Source organism: Alligator sinensis, unplaced genomic scaffold, assembly GCF_000455745.1.
Source record: "Alligator sinensis unplaced genomic scaffold, ASM45574v1 scaffold1286_1, whole genome shotgun sequence".
NCBI lineage: Eukaryota > Metazoa > Chordata > Crocodylia > Alligatoridae > Alligator > Alligator sinensis.
In genome coordinates this window covers 192284-209058 of record NW_005842606.1, presented here as the reverse complement: position 1 = coordinate 209058, position 16775 = coordinate 192284, and the positions used below count along the sequence as shown (strand labels likewise).

General features: G+C 42.1%; 1 protein-coding gene across 3 annotated transcripts in view; it reads right to left on the bottom strand.

Annotated features, from left to right (window-relative positions):
- The window catches only part of SENP7 (SUMO specific peptidase 7), a 67675-nt gene that overhangs the window by 5445 nt on the left and 45455 nt on the right, over nt 1–16775 (bottom strand). For all 3 annotated transcript variants that reach the window (XM_014524390.2, XM_025214811.1, XM_014524393.2), the window contains 6 exons: nt 15202–15321; nt 13407–13499; nt 10134–10351; nt 9693–9745; nt 4398–4438; nt 4066–4134 (listed from right to left, as the gene is read on the bottom strand). In XM_014524390.2, the coding sequence (XP_014379876.1) occupies nt 4066–4134; nt 4398–4438; nt 9693–9745; nt 10134–10351; nt 13407–13499; nt 15202–15321 (594 nt within the window). The remainder of the gene's footprint in view (nt 1–4065; nt 4135–4397; nt 4439–9692; nt 9746–10133; nt 10352–13406; nt 13500–15201; nt 15322–16775) is intronic.

Sequence of the window (16775 nt, the reverse complement as noted above, 5' to 3'; positions counted from 1 at the left end):
TGAGGGTATTACTCAGCACTTTCCTAGAACTAGGAAAACATCACAAATTTTCTAATGGTGCAGTATTTTGTTATAGATTATACTCCATTTAAGTGTGTAACTTTCCAACTGAAAACACTATATGCTCACCTAGGGCATACACTTATTTGAACTTAAACTCATTAAATAATATACAGCACTGTTAATACTGTGGTACTGGCAGTCCTAAACTGACTAGCTTCCTTCATTTAAAAGACTTTTGATGGCTACTTCCCCTTCTCTGTTTCTGGTGCAGTTATATGGAGTATAATTAGTACAAAATAGTTACCATTACAGTTAGCTTGTTAATGGAGTGCAGTTAAGTTACTAAGATACTGAAAAATCATGAATTTAAGCAGTCTGTGCATTTAATCAATATGCAGATGAATGGAGTTTGTTAACTATGAGCCACGTGCAACAAACAGGAACCAGCTCTGTGTAACAGAGTTAAGCAAATTATGTACTTGTCCAGCATGCAGGTAAATAAAGTACATCATATCCATGGATGTCCCTACCAAATCATTTACATTAGGCATGTCACATATATGATCTGTGGGTTGGATCCGGCCCATGGAGCTGCCTCATCAACACCAAGAGGCAACCAGAAGTCAGGGTGTGGTAAGCTGTGGGCATGGCCTACTGAAGAATGTGGGGTCCTGTGGCCCCAGTAGACATGGCCATTGAGACCATGGGGCTGCGCAGCGCAACAGAAGCCTAGGAGACCCTGTGATCTCTTGGGACATCTATACACGTGTTCCAGAGTAGGGGTAGGGGATGGTGTTTTAATTAGAGTAGCTCACAGGAACTGCTCTAATTAAAATGCCCACAGTGTCTTCTGTATTCAGCGTCCCACGCTTTAACTAAAGCCCGCTCGACAAGGTTTAGTTAAAGTGCCCCTGCTGCCATTTTGAAATGTGGGGATGCTGAATACACGTGATGGCGAGGCTGCTGGAGCATTCTAATTAGAACGCGTCAGAGCAGGCATCCAACCTGTGTACAGACACCCTGGGGCCTGCTGCTGCTTGCACCCTTCCGCCAGAGCAAGTACCCAACTAGCCCATAGCTGTTTGCCACAAATGCCACCACCATAGCTGCCATCACTGCTGCAGCCATTGCAACTGTGGTGGCCACCCTGTTTCCCCAGGCCAGATCCAGCTCAGGACCCCAAGCGAGTTTGACACCTGTACTTTCCATAATGTTTGAGATAGCCATGGTAGTTGTAGTCTTATGGAAAAGGCAACTCTGATCAGCTCCCTGTACAATGGTTAGTGAAGCCATTAAGACACTTTGGAACTTCTTAAACCCATACACCTCAAGGAACTATAATCATCCTGTATGATTATCATGCAAATTTTGAATTTGGTTCATGCTGTCAGGCCTTTCATCATGAGAAAACCAGCATCTTGCTATGTTAACCATAAAACTAACAGAATTTACATTAACTTCATGTTGGTAGCATACCAGTATATATGGTATACACTATAGCTTTACAGCTTGCAAGTAGCCCTTTTGTTATTTATCCACAATGCTTCAGGGATTGTTGTAATTTACAGATGTGTTGGACTAGCCACAAGGAGGCTTCCCTGCTACCTGCTGACAGCAACTGCAATACACCAATAAACTGAAAGGATTCAGAGTTCAGATTAAAGTAGGATTTGATTTACTGTGGACCTGACTGCCATCTCCTACAAGAAACATGACAGGAAGGGAACCTGTGAAGAGAAAGTTCAAAGGTTCCTTTAGAAGAATTTTCTCCAGCGTTGGTGATGTGGAGTGAGGTTTGCCTCTCCCCATTCACAGTACTGTGTTCAGGTCTCAAACCTCACAGGTCCCACATCCCTGCAGGAGCATTTAATTTAAAACTACTTCCCAATTCCCTGTGGCCCTCCCTGGCTTATTGCTGCTATGCTCTACTAGAAACATGCTTAGAAGACTCCTCCTGGCAGCAACAACCTAGAGGTCTCTGACTAGGGGCATTCCAAAGCACAGACTATTTACTCTTGAATAGGAGTCTGATGGTGGGAAGATTTTTCTTGTCTATGAATAGATCTTTGGCATCTAGGAAGTCCTTTGTGTGCCCAGAGCAGGAAGGTGATATCACAGAATTCACTGTCCCTGAACCAATCCCAGAACAGTGTGACCAGGATTTAAACTGCACAGAGAATTAATCTGTGCATGCCACTAGGTCATCTTCTTTTTGCTCTATTTGCTTAAGTGAATACAACCAGTTTCAAGCTAGCTATTTAATACGGTCAATAAGGTGCCTATTTTAAAAAGATTTTGGGGGCCATTATATTAATTAGTTCTGTGCAAAACTACTGAAAAGATACAGTGTCAATATTGCTGTTGAAATGACACGATCCAAGATTACACAAAACCCTGTCATTTGTATCTGTAGCTTCTACAGAGATACTTGTAGCAATGCTGCTATTCTAACATGCCATAAACAGCTACTTCAACTCAACACAATCACCTCATATACAATTCTTCCCTCTGCCCCTCCAAGCCCCCAGTACTTTCAATAAAGAACACTGAGTTTGCAGACTTCGTTCCAATGCTTAACAGATAAAAAAAAAAATCTAAACATATTCTTAGTCTTGCCTTCCAAGCTATTTATTTGTGCTTTAATGCAATTAAAACAGTATGCCAAATTTTCAGCTAGCCAAATCTGGTATCATACTTCAACTCCTTGCAAAAAGGACATAATCATGTAATTGTGCATACAATGTTGCGCTAAGGCAATTATTCACTCAAAAAAAGTGAGCGCTTTTTAAAAACTGGCCATTTAAAAAGAACACTTGCAGATTTAAAAAGGAAACTTCTCATCTGTGTTACTAACAAAATACTCCTACTATTAAAACACAGAATTTGAAAAATCTGCTATTTCTTCTACCATTAATTTTTCCCCTAATGCACTATATCAGGGGTCGGCAACATGCTGAGCATGGCACGTGAAGCCATTTTCCTCAGCATGTGTTGGGGCTGGGGCAGGGAGGCAGCAGCTGTTTGTAGCCTTCTGGCTGCAGCTGGCCCAGGCTCTGAGTAGCTGCTGGTAGTCACGGAGCCTGGGCTGCTCCCAGCAACCAGCTGGGAGGATGGAAGTCCTGCTGCAACCAGCCTCTCTGTGTACTGCTGCTCCAGATTGCACACAATGCGCTCTGGAGGGCCCAGGAGAGGGCAGCAGGACCAGGAGCACAGTGTGTGCAACCCAGAGTGGCAGTGCACAGAGGGGCTGCACAGGGAAGCTGCCTGCTGCTGCAAGCTCCGTGCTGCCCTGGTCACACTTCCCCTGTGTGCATGGGAGCACCGTGGGCAGCACGCAGGGTTGTGCTGCTCACTGCTGTCCCGCCTGCAGGAGAAGTGTGGCCAGGGCAGTGGGGAGCTTGGAGAGGCAGGCAGCTTTCTGCGCCCCCCGCTGTGCCCTGCCATGCTGAATTCCATGCGCTGTTCTGCAGAAGCGGTGGCAAGGGCAGCATCGCCGGTATCTGCTGCCTCCCCGGGGCCGGGGCTGGGAAGCAGCTGGGAAAGGGGCCGGGGCTGGGGCGGCAGCAGCTGTTTGAAGCCTCCTGGCTGCAGCAAGCCCAGGTTCTGGGTAGCTGTTGATAGCCACAGAACCTGGGCTGGGGGTCAGGGGCTTTGGGTGTGGGGCAAGGGGCACAAGCAGAGCATCCTGCCATGTACCCCCTGCCCTTGTTTTGTTTTTCTGGCCCTCCGGCACCTTCCAAGGTAAGCATCGTGGGGGGGTTTTGGCACTCCAGCCAAAAAACGTTGCCTACCCCTGCACTATATTTAGCATGGGCAATGAAAAGGCTTGTCAGTTTTACTTCCATTTATTACATCCACACTGTAAATGTCATAGAAAAATGTTTTTGACTGAACAAAAAACAATGCATTCATTTTTTTTAAATAAATCATGGAGACTTTTCAATTGGACTTTGGTTTTACACAAATTCTTTGAAAAGTTGCAAATTGTAAGCTGGACTTAAAATGTCCTTCATAATGTTCCTTTTCTAACTAAAGAATAAACCCCAAACCATTGTTACTCACTGTCTCAGGATCTGAACTGTGCTACGCAGGGAACCTGCTTTCAAGGAATCTAAGATGAGTATACAAGGCCTGCAGAGAATGAAAAGGAAAAAAAAATCAACCTCATATTTCATTTTGCAGTGTCTAATTAAAGTTTGAATGAGAAAGGAGTTTTAAAACTTTGTGACTGAATTTCAGTGGTAATATCAAGTAGGAAGATTAGTGACTAGCTGGGGAAGTCTGAACTGAGTGTGCTCATGGGTATTTTTATGATATGAAGACTTGAAGTAATTCTCCTAATATATTGAGTGTAGACATCTAAATGCTAATGCATTATGAAAGCACAAACCTACCTTTTACAAATTTTCTGTGGGTTGGAATCATTTAAGGAGCTCTGAAAAAAAATATTACAATTTACAAGCAATATCCAGAAAAGGCACAAAATTACTGAATACTGTCATCAACTGAAAACTGATGAAATAAGTTAATATTGTGGAATCTGAATTTCACAGGTTCCTTATTCCCCTGGAAAGATGCAGGCTCCCAAACCAGTTGGGCACGAGTGTAGCCACAGCAATGGTTGTATAGAACCACTGAGATGCTCCAACTGTTTGCCCTGGTGCTGCTTATCCGATCAGTTCTATGGAACCCACTGATAAGCTCCAGATGAGAGGGTAAGTGACAGCCTTCAAAGTATAAGTTGCAGCATCCAGCTGAGTGGCTCGTCCTTCCTTCAGCAACCTGCTGCAAGCAAAGTGAGTTGCAAATGACTTGGGCCCGAAAGACCTGGCTTTTCCTGTACCTAACAAAATGTTTAGGATACATTCAAGATAAACATCAATGCATTTCACTAAAACATTAGCAAGGAAGACTGTCAGTGTCAACTTGAATTCTGCTCACCAGCCCATTCCAAGTCACAACATTAAGTCACTTCTATTGTCTGGTGCCTGAAGAAGGAAGAGGCCATGGCCCCTTGTTCCTATGTCCAAATGCTAGTTCTGACCAGGTCCTTGGCCGGACTTCAGAAGACTTCTATTCCTCACTGCTTAAATTTTTGGACCCACAGGCCAGATGAAGGGTGCAGAGCTGGTCTGTGAGCTGGAGAGGCTCCTGCATGCCAGGATTGGGCCCGGAGGGCCCTATGTGCTAGAACTGGGCTCCAACGCCCTCTGCCATTCTCTGCATGCTGGGATAAAGCCTGGTCCCACCATGTGTGCCTCATCAAGTGCACAGGGTCACACTCCACAGGGCTCCCCACACACCATGGTTAGTCCTGCAGGCTGGAGGAGTTGGGAATTGGGCACCCCTGGTTGAGAAGAGTGGTGCTCAACCTATAGCCTGCGGGTCTCCTGATGCATGTAGAGATGACATGACCCTATATGTTAGATCATGTTAGTATGTGAGGCTGCTTCATAGCTGGGTCTGGCCAGTGTGCAATCCAGCCCACGGACTGGCCTCAAGCACAAGATGCAACTACTCATCTGGCCTGCAGGGCTGGATAGGGTAAGCGCCACTACTCTAGCAAGATATATTGCACTGGTTCACATATTACATTGATTCTCAATTTAGTCCAGCAGTCCTCAAACTAGAGGTCATGATCCTATAATAGAGTTAAAAGCTCTGAGGTACTTAATTTATAGCACTCAGGCTCTTTTCAAAAGTACAAAAAAGTGCTTGTGCAAAGAATTTAGGAATCACTAATGCAACTCATAATCTTTCTTATAACTAACTATGGCCTGGTGTAAATTGTGTGCCCAGCTCACTAATATTGTGGCCCAATTGTGGCAGAGCCCACTGTTTTTGTGCCTACATGGTGGTACCCCTGCCCACCCCCTGACAACATACCTCCTGATTGGCTGATGGGGCAGGTTTAGAATCAAGTTTAATCACAGCAGCAGAGGTCTTTCTCCCAAGGCCTCTAATCACTGCAGCAGCAAAAGCCTAGCAACCCAGGGGAGAGGGAAAGGGGTCACAAATGGGACAGAAGAAAGAGAGGGCTTGAGGATGGGGAGGGGAGGGGCTGTTTGCTCCTCCGGGTGGATTCACTCAACAGCTTACCTTCCATTTCTACTACCTCCATGCATCTTCCATTTCTACTGCCTCCCTACCAATCTTTAAGAGACAAGGCAACAGCTACCACTTCCAGCTTGCGGTCAGCTGGACAAGAATGAAGCTGCTATAGTGAAAAGTAACCCGAATATCAGGAACTTCAATCATCCCACCAAAAAACAGTATGAATTCAGATTCAGAGATTACAACTTTGCAAAAGTCATGAAAATCTACTAGCCTGAATAAAAATATTTTTTCTGCTCTTCATTGTATTCATAATGAATAAATTATACTTTATTCATCAGTGGAGAAAACAAACACTCAACTACACTGAAGTTTTACAGGGTCCAGCTATTAAATGTACTACTCTAACAACACTTCCTTGGTTCTACTGATTGTAAGGGTGCTTTGTCCACAAACAACCTGCCCACAACACCTTCTATTAACAATCAGTTGTCAGTCATTTACATTAAGAGCTCTTTGGTCTTGCTCAGTATTATCCCCACCATCTTCCCCTTGGTCAGTCACAAGATCAAACACTGCTGGAATGGCCTTACAAGAGACTCATCCTTCTTCCATCTCCCTACCCACAATGCTATGTCCACAGAAGTCACTGGAATTTAATGACATTATTCTACGTTTCACTACTTTGTTCTTCAAGGACCAACAGTAGTTCCTTCTTAAAAACTTCCCAAAATATTGTTCTTTAATGGCACAAAACCTTATCTCAATTCTTCATTTTTAAAAGTATTCTTCTATATTTCTTCCTACTCAGTATATGTTTTGGTGGTATATCTATATAAAAATTTGTATAATGGCCTTATTTATTTTAACCACAGTCTCTTCTCAAAAATTATTTGGAACTAAAAAATCTGAGAAAAATTAGACGTATTCCCACTCTCAACTGTAATTTTCTCCCTCAACAAATAGTCGTTAATAATTAATGCTCCTAGGATTTAGACTTCCTCACTTGTTATTGATGCTTATCAATGACCGTATCTTCTTTGCTTTATGACAGCCAAATAAATAAATTAAGCCATCAAAAAAAATGGTGCATTACATTAAAATTCACCTCGCCTGGAAATTGTTACTGATACTGCTACACTTGACCCGTGCCCATATTAAATAATATTTTACAACCTGTACCTCTCTACCATAATACCTTCCAGATGTCAAACAGGAAAGATATTTCACTCCCCAGGGACTCTAATTTCTAAACTGCCCACAACACAGTTGTACCATCATAGTAATTACATCAGGAATTCTAAATGATTTCTTTGTGTTTCAGAGGACTTCTTGTTATAATCCCCTCTTCTGAAGTGTTTGACAAATTAAAAATATCTGATGCAAAATATCTGATGCTTTTTCTGGGACACACACATTCTACTTTTTCCTCTGTGTAAGGGATAAGTTGATATAAAAAAGTACCAAAAAAGGGATTCTATATCGAAGAATGAGATAACACAAGAGTTTTTACAATCCATTGTATGTGTGTGTGCATCTCTCTCTCTAAAATTGGACATGCAAATGCCTCATTTGTTTCAATTTTTTTCAAACGTCTAAACTGACAGTTAGCCTGTGAAATCTTTGACATAGCTAATCACCTCTTGCTTTTAAAATACATTGGGAACATTTTCAAATACCTGGTGTTTTGTATGTGTGGAGCAATGGGGAGAAGTTGCTATTCTGTTTGCCTCTTAGAACTCTTCAAAATCTGGTTATTCCACAAATGACCTAAGGTGTCTGGAAAAATAGCTGTTCGCTGCCCACTTTTATCAATTCCACCATTAAGCGGTTCACTAAAATACTCTCTCCATCTTTCTGTAAACTCTTGTAATCAAAATTCTTCAAGTTCCATCATCTACAAGACTCATTCATATAAGGTATTCTTTTCCCAAATACACTGATACTTGTGTAAATCACTTTCATGCTTTCAGTGCTTCTATTCTGCTCCATTTTCTCCACCAACCCCTATATATACACACTCTTGTGGTGACTCATCAGATGCTTTGTTCCTCTTTTGGTTTTTATCATATTCCTCAATATAAGACAGATGGCAGTTCATACAACTGTAGAAAAGTAGGTCTGGAAGAGACATCTGGAGGTCATTAAATCTAGCCCCCTTCTCAAAGTAGGATCATCCTTATCCAAATCATCCCATACAAGTCCTTTTCTCCTTACTGTCATTGACAGTCCCTCTATATGAGGACAGTCTTCCACTAGATAGGGGAGTCATTATTGAGTCCAGAGATGGCTGAAGAGGCCAATCCAAAATCCATATTTGACCTGGCACACATGGCATATAGTTCTGGGAAGGAGTGGGTCTTGGTAATGTTGGCTCTTTCCCTTTGTCTCCCTCAGCCAGCTGCTTCTATATTGAGGTGAATTTGCTCTAAATGATCAATACCTTGTCATACATCATGGTGCCACGGGGAGCAATTCAGAGCTCAAGTTACCCAAGTACTGATATTAATGTCACATTTCTTCTTCTTTTGCCCACCGGGAGTATAGGACCTGTTTCAGGAGTGATGTCAGGTATCCTTAGCATTAGGGACCTAATTAAATGGTGCTTTCGCGATTTTCATGGAAACTGTGAAAAACAGTGGTTTCCACAGTTGCCATGAAAAATGGCATTTGCTGTGATTTCCTGTGGAATCACCTGGAAAAAAAATTACTAAAAATAAAATGCTGGGTCCCCAGTGGGAGCCAGCGGTCCTCATGGCCACTGCTGCCTGGCCTCACAGCCTAATGGAGGAGGAGGAAGGTACCAGTTGGCAGAGTGGCATGAACAAGAGCAGCCAAGAGGGTGATTAGCTCCTTGTACCTCCTCCCCAACCAGGGCCTCTCCATCAATCAGCAGTGAGGGGTGGGGCTGCATAAAGGGCAGCTGTCCACCAACCAGTGGTGAGCGGAGGTCCCTCCAGGACCTCTTGGTTAATCAGCAGCAAGGAGCAGGACCACCATGAATTGCCCACAAAAGTGGCTCTGCATGCTGCAAGCAGGCCATGAAGAACCCAATTTAGGTAGGTCTCTACTTACTATGTGTCCTGTCCACCAGAGCTGTTGCGATATAAAAAATTGTTTCATGTTGTTCTTCCTTGTCCAAACTATTCCTAAAACTACACAATCAACCCTGTTGCACAACTACAAGGCATATTGCCCAAAGACACCAAAAGAAACCTAAATGGAAACAGGTAAATACATTGTTGCTGCACAACAAACCTCAAAAGTTTTCCAACAGCCTTAATCTAATCATTCCTTGATCCTTATATCAGTTCTTCCTGTTTTGTTTGGTAGCTTTCTTTTCTGTATCTCTAATAGCCACTCATTCAGTATCAACATCCTCTGTAACATTCGTAGAACAACTTTCTAAAGCTTGAAGCTTGTTCTTTACTACGGTGTGGTATTCCTGTCTGTATTTTGAACTCCCCAGAAGTTCTAGGTTTTAGCTATTAAAAGTATTAATATAAGTTATTTCTCTATTCACTACATATAATTCACATGTTTTTGCAATCAACCTACTTTGCAAAGAACAATAATAAAGTAAGTAAGATTCATAAAGACTTCACAGTCCTCTACCAGTATATAAAGACACTTACTTTGGAATTATATGAATTCAAGGCAGAGGACAAAGTAGTCTGCTGATCACCATCTGGCATGAGACAATAAATGAAAAGTTGTTAAAAGAAAGTATTATCTTTTTGAATTGTGCAATATTTGAATGTCTTGGTCTTTGTGGGGATCAACTTTTTAAATCAACATTGATGAGAACTAGGCCCCAGTACAGTGACATTCATGTAGACATATTATGCCTTTGATTTCAAATTCCATTTGCATTTACGTACAAGGACACAATGTTGTTCCTGAATAAGCTTTATAATGTATAGTAACCTGCAAAATCAACTGCACCAGAAAATCCATTACACAAGTTTTGTGCTGAATTGCACTTTCTTTGCTAACATATGTAGCTCATTTTAAGAATTCTCTCTTGGCTGAACCTCTGTAACAGTTTCATTACCATTATCTCTATTTATGACTACCTTTCAAATGCAGACTGCTGTTTAGATCCAGTTCTTCTTCATCCTTGCAGTTATCACCAAAGACCAGGACTTTACTGGTTCTAACAGCCTCTGTCTCTTTTTTTGAATGAAGTGAAGATTGCTTAATATGGGGCTGTAGGAGGCACTGGTTCGGACAATCTTCATACACAGCTGCTTCCAACCCAGGAAAGCAAATAACTGCAAGGTACCAGTGAGACCTGTCCATAGAATGAAAGTGGGGGGGAGAGGGCAGGAAGGTCAGCATTCTATACAAGAGAGTTGTAGAAAGCCTTTATAACAGTGAAGTGATAGAGAACACAGGGTAGTTGTTTATCAGTTCCAACCATTACTATGTTCATTTATAAGGATACAATCACATACAAATCCTCATAACATATTTCTACTTTTGAACCTCACCACAGCTGCACAGAAAATTATCATCGATTCTTTGTCAAGCATTTTTCCTGCCTGATTCTCATTTTCAAACATCCCTCACCTACTCAGACAATCAAGAGCAGGGATCAAATTGTAGCAAAACCCCGTTTTTCTTTTTGTTTTTCTTTTGAAATGCATTCCTTCCCTTCCCCAACTATTTCTCACTTTTTCTCTCCCTCTCTATTCCCTATAGATAAGTATGAGTAAGCTAAGACAGAGTGAGCTAAGACATGGGATAAGCTTTAGCATTTTTGTAGCAAGTTTTTTTTTCTCTCTCCTTCTTTGATCCACTGTTTTATATTGTATAATTATTATGTTTATACTGTTTTACCGATTTTTACTTTTTTTTTTTTTAATTGATACTATATGATTTAGGCCTACACGTGTAAGTTAGCATAAGTAATGTCAAGTTTCCATTTTGTATGTCAAGCCTCCATCTTGTGTCTTCTGCCCGGGTATAACCTATGACTCATGTCTAACCAGTCTCATGTAAATTGGTTCCTGAATGAATGGGAATGAATGAGGGTGCTTGAGATACAATGGTAGCAGGCCTCTACTGAATAATCAACTCAATTACTGGACCATAAGCTAAATGACCCAACCATGACCCTGTATTGACCCTCCCTGGCTCAAGATTTGGAAGACAAAGACTGCTGCAGAAACCAGCCAACCCACCATGACAGACACTTGAAACTGCATGTCCAAGCCTGGAGTGCACATGCTCAGTACACCAGGGGTTGACCCTTGCCTGGGCATGCCCCTGCCACTAGGGTCATAGAAGGTCTGCCCCTATAAAAGGGGGCAGTGAAGACAGACCAAGTGGGATGCCCCCTCCATCTGGACCAGCACCACGCCACACCACCTATAAACCCAGAGGCCCTGCTGGCAACCCCCCTCTGGACAACACCTTGCTGGAGATGACCCCGACTGGCCATCAAGGATCATCTCACAGCCTAGGATAGGTAGCTATCACCCACTTTCCTTCCCCAAGCAAAGGATCTGGACTCTGTCCCTACACACCTTGACTTCAATCCCTCCACCAAGCCTTTTTTTCTCCTGCTACCATTGTGTGTGTGTACGTAATTGTGTGCACGCGTATGTGGGAACCAATAGCTTCATGGGGCTGTGTAGTGCGTTGCCTGTTTAATAAACCTGTTATTGTGAAACCCTGAGTTGGGTTTTTGTCTTATTGACCTCCCGACCCTCCTCCTTGATTTCCCGGCTATCTCCCAGCTTTCTGCCTCTCAGTTTCCAGCCCCATCTCCCACCTTTCTGTCTGTTTCCTGGCTGTCTCCCCCTTGCCACCAGGCTTTTTCCCTTGCTTCTACCCTGGCACCAGGTGACCCCAAGTAACCCCGGGGCACATTAACCCTAAGTAACCCCAAGCCCCAGTGACCTCAAGTAACCCCAGGGCCACTTGAATTTAAGTAATCCCAGCTTCCCCTCCAGTCTGCTGGTTCTAATCCTGGCCCCAGCAACTTTTACTCCTGGCACTTTCACTCTCCATCTCCCTCCTTAAGGAAATCTTTGACCCTCAATTCCCCCTCCCATAGTCACCAAGCACCCTAGGTACCCCAAGCACACACATACACACCATACCACCCAAGTTAGGAACTCACCTGTGTGTATGTTTAGGTGCGTGGTGTGTGTGTGAACTGGAAAATATATATATCATCGTGTGCATGATATACAAATTAGTGATCCGTGTATGTGTATTGGGTATGTGTGTATTAATAGCTGATTTTGTCTAATTTTTGGTGTGTATAGTGTGTATGTGCTTGAATTGGTGATAGGTGTGCATGTGCTTAGACTGGTAATCTTGGATGTGTATATGCCGGAGTTGGTAGTGTGTGTGTATGCGCCTAACTGATGCGTGCGTGCGTGAGTGCGTGCACACAACTGTCACACCCTCCCGTCTAACAGCACAATTTTAAGATCCTGAGAGTTGGCCGGGCCCCACAGGACAACAAAATAATAGATCAAATCTGGAATATGGTATGCTCCCAACCTGATATTTATATGACATAATTCTGCAGCTGCTCTGTATGCAGAATGATGGTGGATACATGCATCCAAAGTAAATGGAGAATCAAGCCTATCCACTAGCACTGACTCTGCTACTGTGAATATTATGTAATACATTCTAGAGGAAGTTGCTTGGAAAGAACAGAAAAATTCAAAGAGAACTTTTACAGAATTAAAATCAAATCTATGCTTTGGTAAAGCAAAGGTCCACAAAACAGAGTTTATTGGAGACAAAGAAATATCTTTTTGCATGCCCTTCTTCTTGTAAATGACATTTTTGAGGGACTTTAAATTATTTGCTCAGCACAATGATTAAGACTGATCGTTATTTAATTTTTAAATCAGAATCTACTTTTCCTGAGCAGTTAAGTTAGAATCAGTCCTTGGAAATGTTTGTACTGATCAACCAGAGGCACTCTAGTCCTGACAGATAACGAGACCTAAAAACGATCCCATTTGGATCATGGCACCAATTATAACCTTTTATCTAATGTTCTGATGTGATGGTTGTCCTTGATATACTGGAAATGGTGAATCTTTATCTCGATACGCACAAAATACACTCATTTCTAAGAAGCAAGATTCTCCAGCTTTTCTAGTGACATTGGTTTCTACTGTTGATGGCTCATAAGTAATTGGATTCTACTGTATTCACTAGTTCATTGGTCCAGTATTCTTTTTTTTAGTGGAAATGGTTCAGGCCTTCAGGTATTTCAGACTTTTAATCAGAGCAAATTTCAAGCCTATGAATTCTTAAGTCCCAGAAAATGGTCCTCAACAAATCAGTTTCAAAAGTGTGCGGGTCATACTTACTCCTCATTCACAGGAACAAAGATATAATCTTTAGTAAAGATGTTTATACGACGAGTCCACGTTTTTACTCTTCTGTGTCTTCTCTGTGCTGCCCTGAAAATAAAACAATTATTATTGTGTGTTCTTTGGATTAAGTACTGTGACATGGTTGCCAACTCTACAGCTTCCTATGCCTAAGCAAAAACATTCTCCCTCTCCAGTTAAAGAAGGGAGACTCAGAGATCAGATAAACTCAAAGGCAGAGTAACAAGTGCTTCAATTTTCTCTATGACCTTCCTGTAGGCCAATAAAGTAGCAGGCATGGGCACTGCTTGTAGTCACAGCTACCCCAAGAGGTGGGCCTTCTGAATATGATGGCCTCATATGAAGCACCCCAAGACCCTAAGTAACAAAATAAAAATTTGTTTGGGAATAAAAAAAAGTCCTCTTAACCTAAGTACTAACTATTCATAGTGAAAAGGGAGCAATAGCTGTTAACAGAAAAAGACTATCCTGTGGGAAGAAGGAATTAGAGCAAGGCACAGGAGAACTCCATCTTCCATAGCCTTGGTTGAAGGCACAAGGGGTGTTTATACATGTGCTCCAGAAAGTATTTGGAGGGGGGGGTGCTTAGCGTAGCTGTGAGAGCCATGCTAATTAAGAGCACCCAGAGCGTCATGTGCATCAGTGCCCCTGAGCTGAAAAATGGTGGTGGGGCGCTTTGAACTCAAGCTCATTGAACCACCTTTAGTTTAAGGCACCCTGCTGCCATTTTTCAGCACAGGGACACTGATACTCATGACCCTGGGGGTTGCTGGAGCGCGTTATTTTCCATGCTCCAACGCACTGGAATTACAGTGCGTTGGAGCAGACTCCCTGCATGTGTATAGGAGCCCAAGGTTACCAAGGGGGTGTGTGGCAACGCAACTGGTGCTGCTAGTGAAACCTTCCAATTTTGGTGTACCTGTGATGCACACTCACCTACAGGGGAGAAGGCATAGTCTCATAAAAAATTAGGGCTAGAAGGGACCTCAGGAGGTCATCCAGGCCAACCCTCTGCTCAAAGCAGGACCATCCCCAACTACATCATCCCAGCCAGTTTCTGCCATCACTAAGTGGCCACCTTGCCACCCACACACTTGCCCATATCCATGGGTGCTGGGAATGAATACCACTACACAGAAGTCAAGCAGGGACTCCTAAGAATGGTGCACAACTAATGAAGTCAACCAATGCAAAATGAGTCATTCCACTTACATAAAACAGGACAGCAATCTGTGATCATCATATAAGCTTCATAAATAAGAAAGAGTGCTACATGTGCTAAGCCTACACTTCAAAGGAACAATACAAACCCTAAAGGCCTCCCCTTTCCCTGTACAATTGCATGAATGTTCGGAAGAACGGGAATGAAAATGTAGTGAAGGCAATTGCCCAAAATCCAGATTCAAATAAAAAGAGAGTCAGTAACAGTTCTACATTAGTTTGTATTTATATCAAACCCTAATCATAGAAAAACTTTAATTAAAAGACTACTATCCTGTATTGTTTCTGACAACATATCTGGAAGACCTAAAAGCATTTGGAATGCTACAAGCCAAAGGACATTTTATGGAAAGTATGAGGGATCCAGGAAAAGCACCAGTCTTTGAATACTGCTTCATTATGAATCTGTGTTGTATGACATCCCATCATTTCTGTCCTCCCTTCCCACCTCAACCCCTAAATTAAGACCGCCTCCTTCAGTACTTTGCGTATACGTAACAAATAGTTTAGTTTGGAACAGTAATGTTATGGCATCTGGAAGTGAACTTACGAAAGCTTTGGATCTTTCTCAGAGTTTTTCTCTCTCCTGGTCAGGCACTTATAGAAGAAGCTACTAAAAACATGTGAGCGCTCAGCAAGATGTTTTGGTGCTTTCTCCAATAAAAGGTATCTAGAAAAGAAATGAAAAAAGACATATATTTACTTCTTGTGTAGAAGCCACGTTCTCCCTGAAAAAAATCATCATTTATAAAAATTAAAGGACACCACTGCTACTTTAACCTAGAAGCCAGTTACCTTCACACAGCTGCTAACCATACCAAACTTTTCTGTGTAATTTTACGTATGTGTATAGATAGCAATCATTGTAATATGTACACGTCAACCAGTTAATGTGAACACAGCTACATAGAAGCCAATCTTAGCCTTGAGATTTGTGCTCCAGAGTCAACTTTTTTTTAAATAGTTGCAAGAACTAGAAACATAATTAAGATAAGCTTGAAAATTTTAAATATGAACACCAATGCAGTGTTACCTTCCTGAGTTTGTAGTGTGTGAAACAAAAGGTCAGTAGTGTAAATCATACCATTCACCTCAATGGGTTATTCATTAAGAAACCTCAAAGTTACAAGTTAGATGTTCAACCTGTTAATTATTTTGCTACTTTGCTTACATCTACATCAGGTATGTACATAAGTTACTTGACTGCATAGCACAATGCCAGTCCCCATTTGTTGCCTGTTACTTACTTTGTAGGAAACGTCAGTTATGTGAATATTAATTGAATGCAAAAACTGCCTAAATGACTATCATCTTTCATCCCCACTGTCTACACGCTGTGCTTTATCAACTGCATCTTAATTACAATAGTAACAATTCAGAGGTTGACAAACTTTTAGGGCACTGGGCTGGGTATTTAAGACCCAGCAACAACCACAGATTGCTGATCCCCAACCACTGATCCTTTGCTGCTCCAATCCTCTCTCTACTCAGTGCCCATCTCTGCTTAATGGGTGCTGCTGAAACACATATCAAACACCATCAGGGAATGGCAAATTTGACAGTAAGGACAAAGACAAGGAGATTTTAAGTCACAGCTTTAATGAGGCCCCTTTAAATTGGCATTTTCTCCTCCCACTCTCCCTTCCAAATCAAACCTTCGTGGGCTGGAATTAAGGTTGTTGACTAGTCTATATTATTATACTAACTGTATTTTGCTTAACCGCACCAGAAACACGGAATTGGGGGCAGCTGTCAAAGGACATTTATTAGAAGACTTGAAAACAGTGGGAGAAAGATAGTTTCATGGCTGCTATTTCTCATCACTGTCAACAGTAGTTCTGAAAGTGATGAGAAGCCTTGAAAATGAAGATAGCTAGGAAGTTTGGGGGCTGCTAGTACCACAGCTCTGATGGCACTCTGTGCTTACTGAGCCTTTTTATGTGACAGTTAAATATATACTCTGGGTAAATGCAAAACTTATTTTCTTCACTTCTAAAGCTAAAAAGTTAAATCGAGTATGCAGAAGTTTATTTATATTGATCCACTTAACATGTTTATCTCACAATGCCAGACTACCATTCCAAATCCCCAACAGTTCCCTCTCTCCACAAGCCTCCTAAGCAT